This window comes from Lathyrus oleraceus, chromosome 1 (assembly GCF_024323335.1).
Source record: "Lathyrus oleraceus cultivar Zhongwan6 chromosome 1, CAAS_Psat_ZW6_1.0, whole genome shotgun sequence".
NCBI lineage: Eukaryota > Viridiplantae > Streptophyta > Magnoliopsida > Fabales > Fabaceae > Lathyrus > Lathyrus oleraceus.
The window spans coordinates 364790119-364812683 of NC_066579.1; the positions used below are offsets into that span (position 1 = coordinate 364790119).

General features: G+C 33.8%; 1 protein-coding gene and 1 long non-coding RNA gene across 2 annotated transcripts; both read right to left on the reverse strand.

The window, feature by feature from the left end:
* Nucleotides 1-323: 323 nt before the first annotated feature.
* Nucleotides 324-16337, reverse strand: LOC127136795 (calcium-transporting ATPase 8, plasma membrane-type). Its single transcript, XM_051063318.1, has 33 exons — nt 15842-16337; nt 14557-14673; nt 14405-14474; nt 13190-13299; nt 12968-13099; nt 12374-12463; nt 12153-12222; nt 11504-11574; nt 11285-11368; nt 11120-11197; nt 10978-11049; nt 10418-10501; nt 10256-10338; nt 10051-10159; nt 9869-9924; nt 9468-9510; nt 9309-9392; nt 8851-8985; nt 8679-8744; nt 8493-8591; nt 8240-8347; nt 4975-5142; nt 4532-4591; nt 3937-4101; nt 3743-3859; nt 3076-3174; nt 2652-2789; nt 2427-2527; nt 1640-1685; nt 1305-1439; nt 1081-1188; nt 908-999; nt 324-745 (listed from the first exon to the last, which is right to left on the reverse strand). The coding sequence occupies exons 1-33, from the start codon at nt 16013-16015 to the stop codon at nt 631-633; spliced, it is 3279 nt and encodes a 1092-aa protein (XP_050919275.1). The 5' UTR covers nt 16016-16337; the 3' UTR covers nt 324-630.
* Nucleotides 16338-20632: 4295 nt separating this feature from the next.
* Nucleotides 20633-21872, reverse strand: LOC127136804 (uncharacterized). The gene is made up of 3 exons (XR_007808684.1): nt 21646-21872; nt 21431-21529; nt 20633-20987 (listed from the first exon to the last, which is right to left on the reverse strand). It is a non-coding gene; the product is annotated as an uncharacterized LOC127136804 (long non-coding RNA).
* Between the last annotated feature and the right edge of the window lie 693 nt (nt 21873-22565).

Genomic DNA, 22565 nt, shown 5'->3' on the forward strand with positions numbered 1-22565 from the left:
GAAGACAAAATGAGTATCTTAGTAATGCATAGGATGCGCATAGAATTAATATGGAAGTGTATCTCCAAATTAATGTAAGGCAAAAAGAAATGTGTGATTCATTTACATGTGAAATGAATGTGTCCGAAAATGCATATTCTCATTCTCATTCTCATGAGCATTTTAAAGTTTCCTAAGGGTACCACCACTTAAAGTGGGGGAAGCCCCCCAAAAAAACATAAACAGCTTCAAAGCTTTATTACAGACTCTACTAACAAACTGAACAAGAGAAAAAAAAATTCCTTACAATCAAGGATATAACAGGAGCAATCAAAATCCAAACATACAATCAACAATCAAAAGCTGATTTTGAAGTGATAACCAATATTTTCTCATCAAATCCACGGAAGTATTGATGTCAAACAAATACAAACCACAAAAACCAAAACTAGCTGAAATTCCGTATATTTGTTAGAACCTAAGTGTAAAACAAATCCAAATTTCTCCTGAGATTAGCATGTTAATGTTGGCTAGTAGCAAAAGAAACGTGGTATATAGTACTATATACTATTTCCCCTTTACAAAAACCATCGGTAGAAAAACAAATGAAACAGCAGTAAGTGTCTGAGACAGCACGACGCCTATGTACAACTACTGAGAAGCCACAGGTTCTTTACTTTTTTTAGTTCTTCGAATCTTGGAGAAAACGTTGTTGATGGGAGTTGCTGGTACTGGTATCAATTTCCCAACCACGGCAAGAGGCCAACTGAAAAATGGGGGGTCAAAAGAAGACATTAGTAAGGAGAAATTTCTGTTATTTGTGCACAACCAAACCCTGTAATATTTGTTGATACAGTAGCTATAATAAGATGAAAAATCACGAAAGAACAAGATAGAATCAGGTTTTCAATTTGTTTATTCAACTAACCCAATGAATCCAATAACGACAGAAATGAGCCACTGCTGCCAATTAAGCCGAGTAGTTTTAGTGAACTTCCCAAGAAATTCAACAATGATAACCTGAAGAACAGGAGTAATTATATAGTGGCGCTAAAAAGTTACCGAGAAAGCTAAACAACGAGGCGATTTAAAAAGCCTAACCTGAAGTACAACAGTAAATGCCACTATTCCCATAAAGAGGAAGTTTCTAGTGACTCCTTTAAAAATGTTGAATTCATCTGGCTTACGAGCATTAAATTCATTGAAGACCTGCAGTTCAAAAGCATGCAGAGGATGATTTAGCAGCATAACATAATATCTCATATGCTACCTTTTCTGACATGAAAAGGGATTTAGTAGCAATAAAAGGACAAATAATAACTTACTTGACAGATAACAAAAGCATTGAAGATCAAAGTGTTCTTTACTTTGATAGCATGTTCACTTTTTTGATGCTCAAGACCCAATATGCGTACACCTTGGAAATTGAGAACAAGCAAAACCGACACTTGATACATCGCCTGAAAATTTCCAATTATCATTGCAAGAGTTAGATCCAAAAGAAAATGTTTAATATGTATAAACAGTATTAATAATGATGCAAGACTGTTTTCGTGAAATCATTTAGCAGGCCGCATGTGGATGAGCCAACAGACAAGCTCCTACCATATCTAACAAAATATCAAACAGGAATACTAATAAAATGAGAAACAGAATCCACCTGTATCAGCAAATTCCTCCACATGATATTTGTTATGAGAGGTTCCCTGAAAAGCATCAAAGGCATGTCAACTACACCTCAAAAAAAAATTGGCCATTTTTTACATTTAATTCACTGGTTAAAAGGATCTACATGCTTCACCACAAGTGTTATTCATTTGTTCGTACCCACATGTTGTTGTATTACTTTAAGGGCATTTCCTTTATGGTACCGTAAAATACTCTCACAGTCCAAATCTATTGTGATGACTATAAACCCGGGATGAAATTCTACAACAATTCACTAATTCATTCAGCGATTGTGCGCGCACACAAATTCAGCCTTCACTGGCTAAGCTTCATGGCTACGAGAAACTGTTTCTTTTTTTAAAGTGAGATTGTGTAACCACACTAAATAGATTGTATTTTGAATGGTTATGGTTATACCAAAAGTTTTCCATTTCCCGGCAGATATTTACAAATTTGTTACAAGAACTAAAGTCAGTCATATTGAATCACTTCTCCAAATTTTCAAAGCACTATGTAACCCAAGATTCAGGAAATGCATGCACATAAATTCAACCTTCGCTGGCTATGGGAAACTGTTTCTTTTTCCTGATGTAAGATTGTCTAACCACACCAAATCGCTCGTATGTCATATGGTTATGGTTATACCAAAAGTTTTTCGATTCCAAAAAATTGGATTCCCAATCCCAATCATATTGAATCACTTCTCCTATTTTCAATACATTGTGCAACCCAAGAATCTTGACTACCGTGTAATAATCAGAAAAAAATTAAATTCTGACCTTCGACCCACAGGAGTCCGATCCATGAGGTGATCAGTTGGTGGTTCAGTTGCCAAAGCTAGTGCTCCCAGAGTATCCATGATAAGATTCACCCAGAGAAGCTGTAAAGAAAGTAACATTACAAACAGAGAGATATAAGAATGTCCCAAATATGTCAGCAATACAAGCCAGAGTGGAGAGAGGGGGGGGGGGGGGGGGGGGGGGGGGGGGGGGGGGGGGGTATACCTGCACTGCATTCAGTGGAACTTCACCGGAGGAAACTGCAGCAACAACATTTATAACAAGAGCTGCCACATTGACTGTCAGCTGAAACTGGATAAATTTCTGAATATTTGCATAAACAGACCGACCCCATCTGACAACCTAAATTTGAAGAAAAACATGAAAGTTGTTGCCAGTTAAGCTTCACATATCAATTTACTTAACCAAATATCCAAAACTATGCAAAATATAATTGCATCAGTTCTCTACAAACCCATCATTTGCAGTTGATATTGAAAAACAACAATTGTACTTCTAGTAATAACATAAATAGCTTTTCAAGATGCTATGAAGAGCTACTCATTCATTAAGAATAAATTAAATCACCAACAAATTATCGTGCATTCAGGCATGTGTGCACAAGTACCCAAATACAAGAGGATTCTACCTTTACAACTGAAGCAAAGTTGTCATCCAATATAATGATATCAGAGCTCTCTTTGGCAACTTCCGTGCCAGCAATACCCATAGCAAGACCAATATCCGCCTATGTGCCAAAAGGTAGATAATTACAACACAAAAAAAAAGTAGTCAACTTTATTATAACAAAAAATCCCTGCATTGGATACAGTATAGTATATGTCATGAACTAACTATTTCAAAAGCTCAAGCTGTCAGTAGCACAACAATGGGTTGAAGTTTAAGCCAATTCATTAAGCATCTACCCTCAATCAATTATCCTTTGGTTTTGAAATTTATCATCCATTGTACTGAAATTTAATTTTTTTTTAGAAAAGAATAGGGCAACTAAGATCAAATTCATGACCAATTGGCCTTAGAGACTTGGAATGGATACCAAGTCATGAGCCAACTATCTGAAAAGTATAATCTTTGGGGAAAAAAGAACCATGGATAGCTCTACATTTAACAATATAGTCAAACTATTGAAATTTGGAAGAAAACAACAGAATGTGTTTACATTCTACAACATAAGATAGAAAATATGGTTGCAGTCACATATACTCAGTCAATTATCATTTTGGTTTTGATTATCAATAATGTGTTCTTGAACTAGACATAAAAATCATATAGCCGAAAGAGAAAGTTACACAAACCTCGTGAAGTGCAGGAGCATCATTCGTTCCATCCCCGGTTACAGCCACAACATGGCCCTTCCTCCTTAATGCTTGTACTAACAATAGTTTATCATTGGGAGATGACCTTCCCATAACCTGTTAGACAATATTCGTTTACAATGTATATCACTAAGAGAACAAGAACTAGAAGGCCCATAGTAGCTGGACTATACCGATATCGAATCTGCAATTTCTTCTCTCTCTGAATCTGACAAGGCTCGAAATGTTTTTCCTTCAATGACATTTCTCTCAGTAGCATCAGCAAGTGAGCTAAGTATTCCACATTCCACAGCAATTGCTTTTGCAGTTTTGACATTGTCACCCGTGACCATCCTTACCTAGGATTAGAAATTGAAACAATGAAATTAAAAAATGATATATAAAACTGCATAAGGAAACTTTCTTATTTCAGATGATCAATTTGCAATCTTTGAGATCAAACTTTTAAAAAAAATACAGATGTTGACGCAATCCATCAAATGATATTCCACAAGAGAAATGTCCTCTCAAAAGTACCCTAAATTGACAGTTTCAGTAAGCTCAATACAATAGAGAAGATGTTATGTTCAATGTAAGTGGCTAGAGTTATGCATTATGCAAGTTCAATTGTACATGTCACAATTTTGACATGACTTGCATACGTCTACATTCACTGTGCCACCATCATGCCAATGGTAGCGCTTTGAAATGAAAACTGAACATGTTCATTCAACAATAAGCAGATTTTGGGACATTAAAAAACATTTCAAAACGAAAGATTTATAATACCTTAACCCCGGCTTTTTGGCAAAGCTGTACTGAATCTTTGACACCAGGTCGACAAGGATCCTGTATTTCAATACACAAATGATATACAAAAAAGAGCCATATAAATTTAACCCGTGGAAGTGTCAGAAACTACATTTCTTTGTGAAGTCCAAATCTAAAGACAGGCAACCCTTTCGTAAGTTTTAGGTAGATAAATCCCCAACTATATAGTAATGTCAATAGCAAGGAAAAAAGCACAACAAAGAAAATAAACTACAATAAAATTCCCTGCTGCCTCCCAAGCAAAGAAAGTATGCAAGTGTAAAAGCCATTCATTTATGAATGGTAATGAGCTTCAACTTTAAGTTAGAGAAAAATAAAACTGTGAGTATACTATCATACATAATTAGAAAAAGAATAGCAAACATGAAAATGGTAGGCATGCTTCTAAAGAAAATACAAACCTTGATACCAACAATAGCTAGTAAAACAAGTCCATCCTCTGGCAAAGACCAGTGAGCAAGTTGTTCCTCAGTATCTGGAACTTCTTCCTCATATGGTCTATATGCAATGGCAACGCAACGTAGACTATCAGAAGCCATGTCTTCAATAGCTTTTCTGAAATAAGTCATCTGCATGCCCAGAAAATTATACTTAAAACTTCGGCAAAATAACAAAAATTACTGTTAAGAATCAAAAAGGTCATCAAGACATTTCAAAATATACTAATTTGTTTGCTTTGCCCTGTTCTATAAATTGATAACTTTCAAAATTCTCTGGTCACAGAAGATTGGGTACTAATAGAACAGACGAATGAAATGGAAAAGATACAAAATACAGGACAGACGAATGGAGGGAAGCTGTCATGATTACCTAACTGGGAACAGAGAGAAAACTGAAAAACAAAATTAAAGAAAATGTCATTACCTAACTGGTAGCTAGCTGCCACTAACTGATTCAGCTATGAGGAAAATAGAATGCAGCTTACTGCAAAAAGGAGGGATTGCATTTGGAGGACGGTGATAGAATTGATAGGTAGATTAGAAAGATGCATTTATGTTTCTAACTAACTTTTGAATTTCTGAATTGTTAGTTACAACAAGTTGCAACTGTGTTTGTTTTATATGTAGCAAACCAGTTGACCTGCAATATAGAGGTTTTAACATCACTCAATGTGTCAGTCTTGAGTCTAGGCCTATTGCTTACTCTAATAGACGGAAATGGCGAAATTGAGGTTGCTATCTTGCAGCGGAGCTGGATAAAAGGTGTTGCAGACACAAATTTTCAGCTCGAAGAGAGGAAGGAGAAGGATTTCAATCACAATGATACGTAAAGAAAGAAAGCTCAGACATGAGGGTGGCGCTATTGCACACTCTAAATTGATGATACACAACCCTTTCAATTTAAATTGTAGAAGAATAAAACATGTGAACACATCAACACATGACTGTGATTTGTTCCACTTGGCAAGCAAAACCACGACAGAGGTATGGGTGGGGAGCTTGTCCCAAAAGGTTCAAACACAAGACCAAAAGACTGAGTTGTTGACTACTTAGATGGTAAATGATGGGTCACTCCAGCAACAAGCTGACCAGAATTTGAAATACACTTCGGTATTTTTTAATATTACAATTAATGAATACAAATTTATTAGTATCAATGAATTCTATGTAGAGATACGTAGTCTGTGACAGATAGAATAGTGTAGCAAACAACCCCCAAAATGCTATAGCAGTGTAGCATGTAGCAGTAAGGCCACTACTTCAAATCCTAGGAGTAAGAAAAATAGGGAAGAAGAGATTTGGAGGCGCAGAGAGCAAGGGAGAGAAGGCTGCAGTCTCACAGGAGAAGAGGAGATCGCAAAAGAGAAGATAGGAGAGGCCACAAAGAAAAGAAAACCTATACAAGATAAAAGGTGGGGGCAATTTTGTCTTCTTTGTAATAAAAATGAGGGTCTTTTTTTGCTTTTTCCTATCTTCTTATCAGTTGTGTTCATCTTGTCTTCTCCGCCACTCTGCGATTTCACTGCCACAGCAGCGCTACAGATACTAGGGTTTGCTCCGTCATGACATTTAACCTAGTCACCTAGCACCGAAACTCCACGTAGGCCACCACCACTGCTATTGACTACAAGATGTAGGGAAAGACACAGACAACAATGATGTTGTATTCGGATGAAAACAATTTCGATGAATGAACTAATACAATAGAAAGCACGGGAGAAGTACATTAAGGTAGCAGATTGATAAAAACAAACCACTCGGGTCAACAATTACACAACGAGAATTTCACTTGAGTCCTTAAAATTTGACAGCACAGAAAGTGGTATTAAAATGAAATCGTTTTCCGGCGCTGGCAATAATAGAAGATGAGAGGCGCCCATGACAGGGGTAACAATCATGATTTTGATATGATATTTCATTTTAAGCAACAGAATGAAAAATACAAGACAAAACCACCATCTATGAAGCCCGGACTCAAACACTGACACGGGACACGACACAGACACGAGGACTCCACTAATGTAAAAAAACATAGGACACGGACACGACTATATATATTTTATATATTAATATAATAATGAAATTTATGAGCAAAATTTATAAAAAGTTTAAAATGAAAAGCAAAATTTATGTTTATTTAAACTTAGTACTTTCAATCAACAAAAAAAAAGACATAAATCCACTAAAACAAGATTATATAAATTATTTCATAGTCACTCCATATTAAGAAAATCAGCAACTTTAAGAAATCCACTGTCATCTAATGATCCAAACTCATCTCCATTGTCATCTCCATTGTCATCTAATGATCCAAACTCATCTCCAGCGACATCCCACATTTTAGTTTCCTCTTGATGATATTGGGGAGTGCTCCTGGATAGAAGTCGAAGATTACTATGCACATATACTAAAGTTTCCGCTCGATGTGATGTCATTTTGTTTCTCTTCAAAGAATGGATAAATGAATATGTTTGGAGACATAAGCATTGGAATATAAAAAAATAAGGAATCCTACTTGTGTTGTTTTTACAGTAGAGAAGTGAAATATGAAAGTTAAAAACCCTTTTTTTTTATTTTGAAAATTTTGAGTTGGGCTTTTTCTTTTATTTAAAAATTCTGAAAGTTTTGAATTGGACCGTGTCCTTTATTTGAAATAAAGTGTCATATCCGTGTCCGCTACGATTCAAAAAAAAAATCGTTGGAAACTTCAAAAACGTGTCAGATACGTGCCGTACACGTATCCGTGTCGGACACGTGTGCGACACGCCGTGTGAATGGCGTGTCAGAGCTTCATAGACCACCATTGAGTGGGAATTTAGAGGAGCTTGCAGAGGTGGTGTTGTCGCTGTTCAATGTCAAGCTGGCAAAGAAAAAAAATGAGGCCATGTTCGATAAATTCATGCTCTTGATACCATACTGAGATGATGGTAGTAGAAATAGATCATTGAAAAGGAGATCCTTATTGTATATTATGAATCTGATTTTTTAGTGAGAAGAAACTCATATACCTAGGTTCAGCCTTAGAGATAACTATCATACGATGTAACTATCACTAACTGGCTGTGTTTCAGATAGCGTTTCTAGAAGCATCTGGTGTAATAGGTAGAAATGACTAACCAAACAGAAAAACAGATGTACAGTGCTGTGAAATATGAACAGAAACAATTGCAGTAACCAAATATCGATATTAAATATGCTCCAATAATATGCAATGAGTTTGTCAAACCTTCTCTTCATCTATTTCCACCAACTGGTCATTTCTATCAATATACCCTGTACAGCAGGCTAGAACAATCTCAGCAGCACCTTTCCAATGTATATGAACAGAGTCAGCCTGCAAAAAAAAGTATAAAACTACTTTATTTGGCAGATATAGTGAATCATTTAAGCATGAATTTGCAACCTAATATTTTACCAATGTGGCTTCAAAGGAAGTAAAATATCTACATATTTGAATTAAAATGCCAATAAGATAGTACCGTCTGTATTGCAACTCCGCCTCTCTTTTTCTCTGAGTTGAACGGGAAGACATGAAGTATTGATGATTCTGACCGAGCATTCACGAAATTCATCCCAACCTGAGATACGATACAAGTCACAAGTAGTTGTAAGCACATAAATCACCCTGAAAAAAAATCAGAAATAACTGCTTTTCCAAAACAGACCTTTAGTGCCCAGTGTAAAATTGCTTTTTCTGTTGGCGATCCAGAAACCTCAACTTCATTAGCACCCTGTACAAGACAACAGTATGCAATAAGTAATTGAACGAGCTAACTTTCTGCTGAGAAGAATAATTTTCTGGGAAGAACAGCTTCACTAGAATAAATTCAAGCATACCTCAGGGACAAAAACGCTGCCATTAGTGTTCTGTGCAACACCTTCAATGAGTAGAGTGCGTAGCTTAGGAGAACTCTCCAATTGGTGAGGTGGATCAATCTTACTGCCCCCAGCATAAACCTCAACCACAGTCATCTGTCACAGAATTCATAAAAATCAAGAATCTGTGAGAACCTTCTGTACAAACATAATTATATACCAACCAATGCCAACATTAATGAACTACCTAAAGATATAAACAAAAGTTTGATTGGATATCACATCATATTGATACAATAGTTTACATGAAACACACTTCAATTGTTGTGATTTATTGTATAAGCTGCCAAGCAAGAAAGCCAAGCCACTAAAGAAAAAAACGTTTGCAACAAGTACCCTCCGGCAAGTTTAAGTAACTTGTCATAAAAAGTTATCATGCAAGTCAATGGTTCCAAATCCAATACTGCACCACAACCAACCTGATTCATAGTCAATGTGCCGGTCTTATCGCTGCATATCGTTGTAGCAGAGCCCATTGTTTCACATGCAGAAAGCCTCCTCACCTACAATTCATTGTGTTATGCTACTCATATAATCATATCAAAACCTAGTCAAAGCACAAACATCAATTGGCATACCAAAGCTTTATCTGCCATCATTTTCCGCATTGAGTAGGCCAGACTACAACAAAATTGACAGAAAAAATGTGTAAGTATAGATTATAAAGATTTGAGAAAGGAAAATTGAAGAAGAATAGAAAACAAATATATTAAAGAACGAGAAAATAAAATCCTACTGAAGATAGAAAAATGGAATATTCTATATATTGGACCAAGTGTTGGGTCATTGTTACAAAATTATGACCGCTGAAAGAATTAACAGAGCAAATTCAAATCATAATGAAGAACAAGAACCATGGCAAATTTATCATTATGTGCAATGGCACTAATGTAAAACTTAAAACACAGACTAGTGGTAAGACTTCACAACAACAAACGAAGTAAAAACTAGATGCTTGGACAAGAATTATAATACTTACGTTAAAGTGACTGCAAGCGGGAGCCCCTCGGGCACTGCAACAACTACAATGGTGACCTAAATATTCAATGGGTTACAAATTACAATAACAACAGATATTAAATTTGAAAGCCAGTCAATTAATAACTATGGGTAACTGCACCACTCATGCTATGGTAAATTAGTATTTATCAAGGCACCTACCGCAACAGTTATTATCTTAATTGCTCCATCAACGGCATCACTAGCTGTGGTCCTGCCAGCTGTAAACTGTCTTGTCCCATCATTATTCTTCGAATGCCCAGAGAAATATCTGATAAGAAGTTTCCACTTTAGAAGCATGCAAAACAACACCTTTGATGACTCAAACTAAGAAAAATCTAGCAAACATGAGTCATCCACTAATTACCTGGCCAGTAGCACAATCAGGACAATAACAGCAACAGTGAGTCCAACAATACCAATGAAGGTGGCTACGCCATTCAAGCGGACCTATAATGAGAACTTATAAGAATAATTGAATTATAAGAAACAAAAGAACAGAGCCAGAAACCACAGATAAGAAGAAGACCTGCAGAGGTGTTTCTTCACCAGTATCTTCTGAAATGCTAGCCATTAGAAGGCCCCATTCAGTATTAATTCCAACACCCGTTACCTGCAAAAATATATAAACAAGTGAGGGAAAAGACACCAACATGCTAACTTTAATCAACAAAACAGATTGAACAAGAAAATAAATACAGTTAATTAGATCTATTGAATTGTTGTGAGAAGTTCAGTACTAATCAAATCATATTTTGCCGACTCCAATTTCTCTGCAACTCAATTGTTTTGATATTAGAATTCAAATTCTAACCAAAATCCCTTGCAAAATAATTGCGTCATTTACAACAAAAAAAAAACAAATGTATTCACATTTGATGAATAAATTGTTATGAATCAAGTCAGAAATACTTTGCCAGTTAGTGCACAACTTTTCGCCATTGGAAAATTACCACCCACACTTCTAGCAAAGCAACTATTGCATGCCCTTAACTACCTAAGTGGCCGCTTTCAAAACTTCCGGCACAAATTAAACTAGGACAGCATAAAATTAAAAGAGAAAATAAGGAAAAATGAAGTCTAACTTACCAGCATAGTACCACTGCCATCTGCAACCTTACAGCCGGACATCAGAAAGGGATCCTTAGAATCCTTGTCGGCCTGCAAAAACAAAATTCATTACAATAAAGCAATATTCTAAAATTCTGACAATATTGAAAGAAGTACTAACAATTTTGCTCTCCCCTGTCATGCTCGATTCATCAATGGAAAGAGAGTGACCACTGATCACAATTCCATCAGCAGGGACCTGGAAAGAACAGAAAATTTAATAACAAAAAGGAAATCTAATCATTAAGTATAGAAAGCAAAACAACAAATGACCAAGATCATGTACCTGGTTACCAATATTAAGAGGAATAACATCCCCAACAACAAGATCATATATTGAGATCTCAACCCTTCTACCACCTCTAACAACCTTCTCAAGCACAAATTCAGACATAGTTAAAAATGTGACAAGAAAATTGTGAGTAAAATATAATATGAATATAAAAAAGTCAAATCAAATATCCAAAAAAATAACAATCTATAAAAAATAAAAATAAAAGCAAACCTCCAAGTGTATATTTCTCTTCTCTTCATTTAGGTCTCGAAACTGAAGAGACTGCTTATAATCACTTACAGCTACAAAATGAGGGAGATATGATTAATGAAATTAATGATAAGGTGGCTTGGTGATTTAGGGGGGGACATAAGATTAGAGTGATAAGGAGGCCGTGTGTTTAACTCCCTCACTAACATAAATAACAACACTTGTCATTTCAAAAACAAATTAATGAAATTGGGTGAGGGCTGTTCAACGGAGAAATTACTGACAAATTCTACACGGACAAAGTGGGCAGCGGATCATGAACGAGTTGCATCACCAAAGACCTCATACCAAATAGGAAAGTACAAAACAGTCTAAAATTTGTAATAAAAAACAACTTTTATGCATTATGAATTTGGCAACTCTCAAATGATTTATTATTTAAACTTGAGGGGAAAGAAAAACATCTAAACCCGATAAGAAAACCAACTATTGATATTTCAACAGTTCAATGATTTGTTCCACATGTGTATTGAAAATTTTGATTATTGAGATTGTCATCAACAGCTGAATTGCATTATTTTCCCCTCAAAAGTGAAGGCTCGTTTTAAGGGATCCGAGGCCATGTTCCATCCATTTTAAATCTTAGTACCCCAAAAAGATAATATGATACCTGTAACAACAATAACAAGAATAACTGCGAAAGCAATGCTTCCCCCATCATACCATCCTTCCTTAATACCCTGCAACAGAAATATTTATGAATGGTATGAAAAAATTTCAAAATTAATAAAATATACCACTTATCCTAAATTACAAATGGAAGGACATAATCACTGTTGGCACCCAACAAAATGCACAGAATTGCACCAGAACTGTCTTAGCCACACTCACCTCAGATTTTATCCCCAGTGCCAATGAAGCTGCTGCAGCTACCATTAAAATGACCAAGGTCAGATCCTTGCAAGCATCCCACATAAACATCTGTTAAGGCATCAAAAACAAAGAAGTCAGTGCAATATTCCCCCGGGCAAAACATAATGAGGTTGCTGCAATGCAAGTTAACTCGCCCCGCTCGGCCCCATCACCAACCCATAAAAATTTGGCAGGTTGACCTTATTTAAAAATAAATTGGCAATATCATCAACCCCCGCTGTTTTACAATGGGTTGGCCAGTCAACCTGCCCAAATATTAAAAAATAGAAATCGAAGAAATTAAATAGGAAAAAAATGAACATGTTGAAGTAAAAAAAGTGATTGGGATTAGGAATTGAAAACAATGAAAAATTGTATTTGGAGTTGGTCTAAGAAGTTTGACATTAAGAAGTTCAATAAAAAAAATAAACAAGTTAACCCGCTCCACTTCCCACCTGCAGTTAAGCAGGTTAATATATGTAATGTAACCCAACCCCCCAAAAATAACTAGTTATGCTTCATATTACCATAAAACACTTATGATTCCAATAGCCCAAGAACAATAGAAGTTACCAGAAAACTTCTTCCTTTCTTTCGAGGGTAATTGTTGGAACCAAATGCATTCCTCCGTCTTAGTAAGTCAGCATCATCACCATCAACTCCCTTCTCTAAATCGGTTTTCAATAAATTTGATACCCCTGCAACCTGATAGTAATTTAGAAAGAAAAATCATGAAATTTATGACTTCCATTGATAATATTACCCAGTTTAAAAAATTATTCTTGGCAAACATACCCCTCCATATTGCTGCAATGAGGCAATATCGTGCTCCCTTGAAATGGAAGCTAGTTGCTCCGGTCCAATTGGAAATTCACCAGTAGAGGTTTGAAGAGGTTTTGTAGTTTCTAACAGTTAAAATAATTGATTATTAATATTGAGTAAGAAAAGACAAAAAAAGTTTATGAAGTTATCTATACTGAATCAATATAATATACCAGGGTAAGTCCATGAAGCAGGTATCACAAAGCGAAAGTATATTTAATGCAGAAAAAAATGTGCCACTTGTTTGGAGCACTGGAAAATTATTAAAACACATTATGTGATACTATTGGGCCTCTAACATTGAGGGCAGACACTCAAACTTCGGGCTTTTGCATTTTCTTAGGCACAAACTTGGTGTCTTTGTAAGCACGGAAACAAAACAATGTTATTCATTCTTGTGCAAAGAGTTTCACAGTCTTGCTCTCATGGCTATAGAACTCACTGGAATTCAGTCTCTTATTTCTGAATTGAAAATTCAGTGCACAACTCTTGTAGCTTACTGTGACAATCAAAGTAGAGTAGCAATCAATATATACAGCTTGGGGCTTCACTCAAGGACAAAACACATGGTGCTAGACTTTTACTTTGTTCGAGAACGAGCTCTTGCTAAGTCCTTCATTGTCCTGTACTAACAGCATATTATCAACTTGCAGATGCTCTCACTCCCCAAGCCTCTGTTCACTCTCTGGTTCACTCTATTAGTACTCATGGTGATACAGAGTCTTCCTAACAACCGCCGACATGGGTAATAATAAGAGAGAAAAAATAGAAGTGATTGAATGTAATCACATGTAAGGGTCGTACGAGTGTTAGGTTTTCGACACGTGTCAAACACACCTTCAACCTAGAGTGTCAATGTTACATAGGGTTATAAGTAGTTGCTAGGTCGCTGTCAGTTAGACATTAGAGTAGTTGCAATTCACTTTAGTCAACATTGGCTACTTCTTAGTACAATAATACCTATTTCATTAACATAAAGTTAGATAATGAAAATCCAATTATCATAATATTTCTCTCTCAAATTCTCTTTTTCTCTCAATCTTCATCTAGTCAAACAGACCAATAATTCATAAGCAGAAATTGTTAACAAATAAAAGAGATAATAGCATTGGTTTCAGAATGACTACATTACTCCAAACAATGACAGAGATATTTACAAATAACAGTGAACATCAATAAATTACTCACCATTCAATTGTCCTTGCCCTTGTCCCTGCCTCTGCCCCTGCCCCCCAGCTGCTTTGAAAAGATATGCTGCCTATTAAGACAAAATGAATAAGTGGTGCACTACACATACACAACATAAACATAACAAGGAAAGTCCAATGAAGGAACTGTACTCTAATGGCTTGTGCATGCGCTCTAATCTTTCTCAGTATTAGTTTCTTCTCTTCTTCTTTCTTCAAATCCAAGGTATAACGAAATCGACGGGAAGCATTTAGTACAAGCGCTGCTTGCTGAAGACACAAGGGATTGCTCCCATGTCAGTAATAGAAATACAGAATAATCAAATGAAAGTATGAAACTAGTTATTGTCTGAATGAAGTAAATAAGAAAACAACATTTGTACAGCAGAAAGAAGAAGAAAATTGTACTGGTAAGAAAATGCTAGAGGATTCATGACACTGATAAATTTTGGTTATTCTGCAGCAACAACATTGCCACAGAACACACAACATTTACTCAACTTCAACCTAAGACAAAGTACTGCCTCTTTCATTTCCAGCCACTGACCCAATCAGGCAGGGTGGTTTCCAACCAACACCATTTGTAAAGGGAAGGATAATGTTGGTTCTCCATTGAAACAAACTTGGAATTTGAGTCACCACAACTCCAATCAAAATTGTATATGAACTAGTACAACAATCAGCTACTTAAAAGCTAAAGCTTGTACTCCAATACGAAAACGAACCGAAGTTCCACTTCTTCCACATCACCGCATGATAGACCCCTAATCAGTTTCCCCTATATAACTATGAAATAAAACCCTAATCTGCACCACTATTCCTAAATGTGATAACAACCAGAACAAGTAAGCTGTAACTCTTATCTTTCTGGAGTGTTATAAGAATCTCTTTTCCTTTTCTCTTCCTACATGTTCCTAAAAAGATCAAAGAACCACAACATACTGAGGCGATTGTAGAAACCTCACTCCAAAGTCATCATGCAATGCAAGAAGTAATTTCAACAAAATTTTGCAACAAACAAAATGTAAACTAAAAACACTTCCCATAAATGAAGACAAAATCCAAAAACCACCAACTTCCTCATCCTCTGGCCATTAACTCACTCCATCCTCAACAACAACAACAAAAACCTTATCCAAAAACCAACACTATTTCAATAATTTCATAGATTATAATAAGAGTCACAATTACAATACTCCATTGTTTCCTCAATACACATAAACTAAAACTAAATCCCTAAGCAACGAATTTCAAAAACAGCATGCAAAAACCACTCTCATAAACCCTAAATCTGCCATAAATAGAAACATCAACAGCAATCAGTGTATCCAGTTCACAAAAACTTCAAAAACAAACATATAGATTAATATAAACTTAACAAAGCACAGATAAACTCAACAACAGTATTTACGAGCATGAGAAAGAACAGAAAACGTACTCTCCAGCGTTTCAGTCGATTAATAGAAGCGTGCTTTGTTCTAGCAATATCAAACGGATCGGAAAAATCACCGTCGTCATCAATATCCGAAGAACGGCGAGACAACGGACCAGCTTCAATATCCATATTCTCCGCCGGATTCCGGCGCGGTGAAGAACCGTTCAGGAAACTCATAGTTCCCTAAAATAACTGTCGCAGGAGAGATGAAACCGTTACAACCACTAGAAAGCTTTTTCGCACCAAATCATAACATAAACAATCTATTCTTTAACCCTATCCCACACTCGCAAACAAAGCCAGTAGAAAAAAGAATATCTCTTATATCTAAGTAGATGAGTAGAAAACAAAATCGGATAATCCGTTTGAAACTTAACCAGAGACTTGTTTGGAAAGAGCGCAAACTAATAGAGGTTTTATCAGTTCAATTCAAGTTTCAACCAATCACGGACTAATCGTTGTGAACAGTCAGTAATGTTTACTTCACTCACATGGTCTTCAGTTTTTGTTTAAAAATTTTCAAAAAAATATAAAGTAATAAAGAGAAATAAAAAAATATTTCACCGTCAAACATTAGAAACCGATTTTTTAATTTGACTAATTGCCGTGTAATAAGGGAAAGAATCAAAGCTGCACTTTCTTCTTTAAATCCTAAAAACCTGAAGAAAAAAAAATTAGAATGGCATAATATTTAATTAATTAATTAATAATTAATAGTAACTAGTTAGCGAGTGAAACAAGTTAAGAATATGTACACTTTTCGTTTTATGTAATTATTATTTGGAAGAGAAATGGAGTAAAAGGAGTGTGGGTGTCCTGAATTTGCGAGTGACGTGTGTAACGTGCTTTTTGATTGCTTCTATGTGCTGGCTTCCTTTCTTTGCTTTTTTCTCTATATTTTTTGTAATTTATATATTTGGTTTTGTTTTTTTATTTTTTTCACATACTGATACACTGATTAATTTGATAGTATCTGATTCACTGATCTGATTAATTTGATTTGGGAACAATTCTGATATTAAATATCACAGTTTCGGTGTCCTCAACTACGTGATCAATTAAAAATTTGTTATTTTATTTTTTATCCAAAGTTTTATGTGTCTTTCCCACGTAGAGACAGGTGTACCATATTCAAGATGTTTGTCCCACCCACCCACAGCAGAAACCTTTCCAGCGGTTTCAAATTCTATGTCGGCTGTCGACATAGATCGGAGGTGGTAGTGTTTGTAAGTTATAGCCAGGATTGCAAGAATGCGAATTCTCACTTTTGATGATAATTATTCTTTCTACTCAATAATAATACGTGGCTAATAATTCAATTACACTTTAATAATTGTAGTATAAGATAGTATAAAGTCAAGAGAATGCTTTTGTTACAAGTGACCTTAACTTTTGACAAATTGTGAAAAAGAGTGTTATTCCTGAATTAAGAGAGCGAAAGATCCATTTGGTCTCCTAAAAAATAATGAAATTCAATTTAGTCTTTGAAAAAAATATACTATATGTTTTTTTTTAATATATGGATTTTCATTTTAATGGAAAACGACTTGTGAATGCGGTGCATAGTGCAACGAGGTCCCAATAATGTGCATAGTGCATGATAAGACGCATGAATTAGACTTAATAATAATGTGAATCACTCTGTCGACAAATTATAATCTTCACAATTATAACATAATTTTATTTTCATACATTCATTTATATGAGAATATTAACACATGGAAAATAAAAGAACCATGAATATGATTGTACTATACTATTATACTATTTTGAAGTAAAAAACAAGAGGTATCAGAGGTTGATGACTCACCTCTTTAGTACCTCTTTAGTAAGAGGTTGGAAAACTTTTCAATCAATTAAGTGCAAAGCAAACTCAGACCTAATAACAAAATGAATAGTCTTGAAAGATACCCCCAACCCTCATGCTGTGATACAATGTTTGGTATGTATAGCAATTTATAGCACTGTAATCTCCATGTGCAATGGTGATGGGGAGATGAAATTAGGATAAGTATTATATTCGGTGAAATTTTCAAATCATTAAATAAGATGAAGTAATTAATGATGGTTTTCATACTTTCCTTATAATGTATACCTGCCTTACAAACATGCAAATACTATTGGTATTTAATTTATTTTCCGCGTGTAATTGCTGATTTATTTTAAAATATTTGACCCTAGTTATATTATATCTATGTTAAAATTTATGCAAATATTGATTTGTGATAAATTGTTGTAGATAAAATTAATCTCACAATATATTCAGTTAATTCAACTTCTATGCTAGTTGCGGAATTATCGCTTCGAATACTTAACATCTTATATATTCATTTTTTAAAAATAAAATTTTGATTAATAAATTATTAAATTAAAATAATAATAATTTTTATTTTTATTTGTATAAAGCACGAAAAAATATTTTTTTATCAGATACAATAAAAGATATCTGCTCAAAAGAAAATTAGGGTAAGATATTTATATGAAATATTTGTCTCTGATATTTAATAAAAATAAATAAAATTTTATTTTTTATTTAATTAAAATAATACTAATAACTATTTTACAATCGTCTCCAATCACATTTGAATCGTTTAAAATAATGTCAAAGTTGTATAATTTTTAAAATTATCTAAGATATTGTATTTATTATTTTCTCATTTTTATTTTGAAATAGTCCATCCTTGCAAAATCGATTTATAAGGTGAATGGTGTCACTCTTTATAGACAATTTTCAGATTCTATCTTTAATCAATGTGGGACTGTAGTGTGTGAATATAGATAATGGATAGTCTGGGAATGATATGTAAAACATGATTTTAGTTTGAATCCTTGATATATATCGAGTGATTTTTCCAATTCAGATTCTCACAATTTTCATTATTTAGCTTGGTGCGTGAATATAAATTTTTGGTGATCCCAAAGCTCATTTCACAAACCATTACCATCAATCCACCTTGGCACCATATCCTTGGATATTTGTCGGGTCAAATTATGAGACAAATGTATTTTCTTCCACAAATACCCTTAAAAAATCAACCCTCTTTCTTTTCATGTAATATCCTTAAAAGTCATATATTACCTTTCTATATATTTAGATTAACTAGTAGAAAACCTCTTGAAGTAATGTGTAATGATGTATGAGACCAACTTCGATAAAATACATCGATGGATATTATTATTACTTGGTTATTATTAACCATTTTATAAAAATATATTAGAATTTTTATCTTGAAAAATAAAACCAAATCTATCCTCAATCTTTTCAAAATTTAAAATATTAGTTCAAAACTACTTCAATTTTCTAATAATTACCTTAAACGCCAATAATGGAGAAGAGTTTTAAAAATTAAAATTTTCTAAAAGAGAAGACATAGGCATATAGTTGAGACAGTCAAAGTTATGACTTGAACTAAATGCTCGTGTGCTAAGAGAAGACAGAAACACATAGTTGAGACATACAAAGTTATCCTTCTTACATCCAAATTACCTTAATACCTCTAGAGTTATACCTTTCACATTGTAGTTCAATTTATAAACAAATTTCAACCATGGTCCCTAACATGAAATTACCATTCCAATATCTAAACCAAAGCAAACCAAATCCTCTACAGTTTCGTGGTGTTGGTTTTTTTTTTATGTTTTTATTGGTTTTTCTTTACATAATCTCATGAACTTCACTTGTACTCCAAAACAAGCATCTTTATAGGTTATGTCTAATCTCGATATGCTTATCATTTCCTTAACTCTTCATATCACATAAAAAATTATATCTCTTGACATGTCAAATTTTTTACCATGTTTTTCCATACATTGAAAATATTAACTATACTTTAACTTTCAACCACTTACTAAGTAACATTACCCAACAACCTCGCACCATGTTACCTTTCCAACTTGTCAAAAGTCCATCGTCAAATTATTCTTCATCCTCACCAAATATACATCCTCGACACAACCATCACTTACTCATTAGGGTCCTTCTATTACCAATACTTCACTAAGTAATACTCTATATTTATTCAACATCTTTTAGAATTGTGGTTGAACCTAAAACAATTTTATAAAACTGACTTGTAAGGTGAGGGTTATCCTCACTTATAAACTTATGTCTGAGTCACATATTATCAATGTGGGGCTCTTAACATACCCTCTCACACCTATCACTATTGGATTTGGTGTCTGGATATAAATGATAGATGATCTGATAGAGAAAACCTGATAAAAGATACTTCAACGGATTTTGAACTAGGCTATGATATCATCTCATATCATAATTGTGGTTAGGTCTAACATAACCGGACAAACCTGACTTATAAAGTGAATGTCACTCGATTTATAAACATATTTTCAAATGACATATTAACCCGATATGTGACTCTTAACAACAACTTTCATAATTAAATGCTTCAATTAGCCCACCATCATAAACCTCGGAGGCAACACTATCTTATCATGTGATCACTCATTCCAAATATAACACCTTTAAACATAAAAAGGACATTTCATGTCACAAAGTATCTACTCATTGAAAATATGGAATCGTCCAATATAAGAGAAGTTATTAAATATCTACATTTGATGAATGCAATCAATGATAAATATGATGCTCTTCTAAGAAAAATGACACATAATCTCTTGATCCTCGTTTGTTTAATTATTTATTTAAAATATATATAAATAGATTTTTTTTTAAAAACAAAAAAGTCCTCTCTATTTAGAAAAAAGTATGATCTCAAAATTAAGGATGACAACTTATCTACGATAATGGAGATCATTGTAGAAATTTTGTAGAAATTTTGCAGTTTAGAAGTTTGAAGAAATGAAAATTTTTCCAGTAGAGACGGGACGAGGAACAAAGTTCATTCCGAATGCACTTCAGAGATGAGGACAACAAACATAGTCCCACTCCGTCCCAATGACAAACCTACTCCGAATGTAGGTCGGTGTAAGGTGGTCCTAGCTTTAATTTAGAGACAACAAACAATGAAACTCGTCTTTAATTCCTCTTTGATAGGTCTTCTTCGGTAGAAGGCAGAAGCAGCTTCATAAGTTTTGTGTTTCTTATGTAAAATTTCTTTCTTTGAAGCCAAATGAAATGGGTCCATCAATCTCCTTCAAACCATCATCTATCACGTCACGTATGTTCTCTCTAGATCATCAATATAGTATAAGTAATATTTATTTTTTTACTTAACTTATTTTACATTTGTTCGTTTGCATATAATGCGTGGAAAAATGTGTATGATTGGATAGATTCAGAGGATGCTTATCATTGTGATGGGGTAAAAAGAAAAATTACAACAATACTATAATGGTTATATTTACTGAACAAGTTTTTGGCATCTGCAGTATTAGTATCAATTCCTAAACTTGACTTGTAAATAATAAAAAAATTCAACACTTTTATTTAACATATAAAGAAAAATGAATTGCATATGAAAACTGAGATGAAAACAAAATAAATAAAAATTGTTAATTTTTTTTGTTAACTTTCACGGGTTCAGCCGAATATACTTAGTTTTATTTCAAAGTTTATTGAAATTCTAGAGCAGCAGAGTAAAAGAAAAGTAAAGACTAGAGATGATTACTAACCTTGATAATTTACTTCCCTTTTCAGAAACCACCAGAAGGATATGTTGTTTCAACTCTCTTAATTCCTCATACCAAATATCTTGTTGTGTCCACTTGAATCTAACCAAATGAATGATGGTTATTGCATGCGATTTGAAAGTATGGTGAAGTATAAATATATATATGAGTCGTGAAAACAGAGCAAGCATATAGGTAGCTTGATTCTTAACTTATACCTGAGTTCATGTTCATCTAAAAGTCATGTTATCTTTTGACTGTGTGGTAACCGAATAAACAAAGACTACTGTATCATGTTTGGAAAACTAGTTTTTTTAGCTATATAATTCTCATAAGAAAGTGCTTTGTATAATCCTAAAATTCGTATTCAGCTTTATACTTTTTTTTCAAGTTTGGAGGAGAAAATTGAGGATGGGTTTGGGTAAAAAGAAAAAGGAACTAAAATGAAGGAAATAATAGTGTTCAATTTAGGAGGTTAATTTTTTATATAGTATAAAAAAAATTAAATGAGAAATTTAAAATTGTATAAAAGATATTTTTAAATATAATCTATTTTGTTATAATATTTTTAAATTAGAATTATATTAATGATATATTTATTTATTATTCTCAAAATAATACACTTTTTAAAAAATGTTAATTTTTTTTTTACTACTCTCATTTTAAGGATTCTCCTCTCTTTCCTTCAAACTCACACCATACTCAAAATAAATTATATTCTTTATTTGAATTATTTCACTTATTTGAACACGGGTGTTTGTGGTACAGTTATGTTGATAATTATAATTAATGATGAATAAATGACATTAATGAGGTTATTTTTAAATAAAAAACATGTATTAATTTTTTTTGGTACAGTATTGATTAAAATGAATACTTAAGCAAAAAAATTAAAAAATAGTAAAGTTGTAATATAATTCATGCTTTTTTTATTAAAAAAACTCATGATATTTAAATCTAATTCTATAAAAAAATATCTTTTGTAATGGCATTTCTCTTCGATTAAAGTATTCACTCTCTTAGAATTTATTCACTTAGGTCATTTTCTTTTATTTTCATTTTAAGTCATTTTTCAACACGATCGAAACTTTCAAACGTGGTGAAAAATGATCGTTTGGTCATGATTCGAATCCTAACA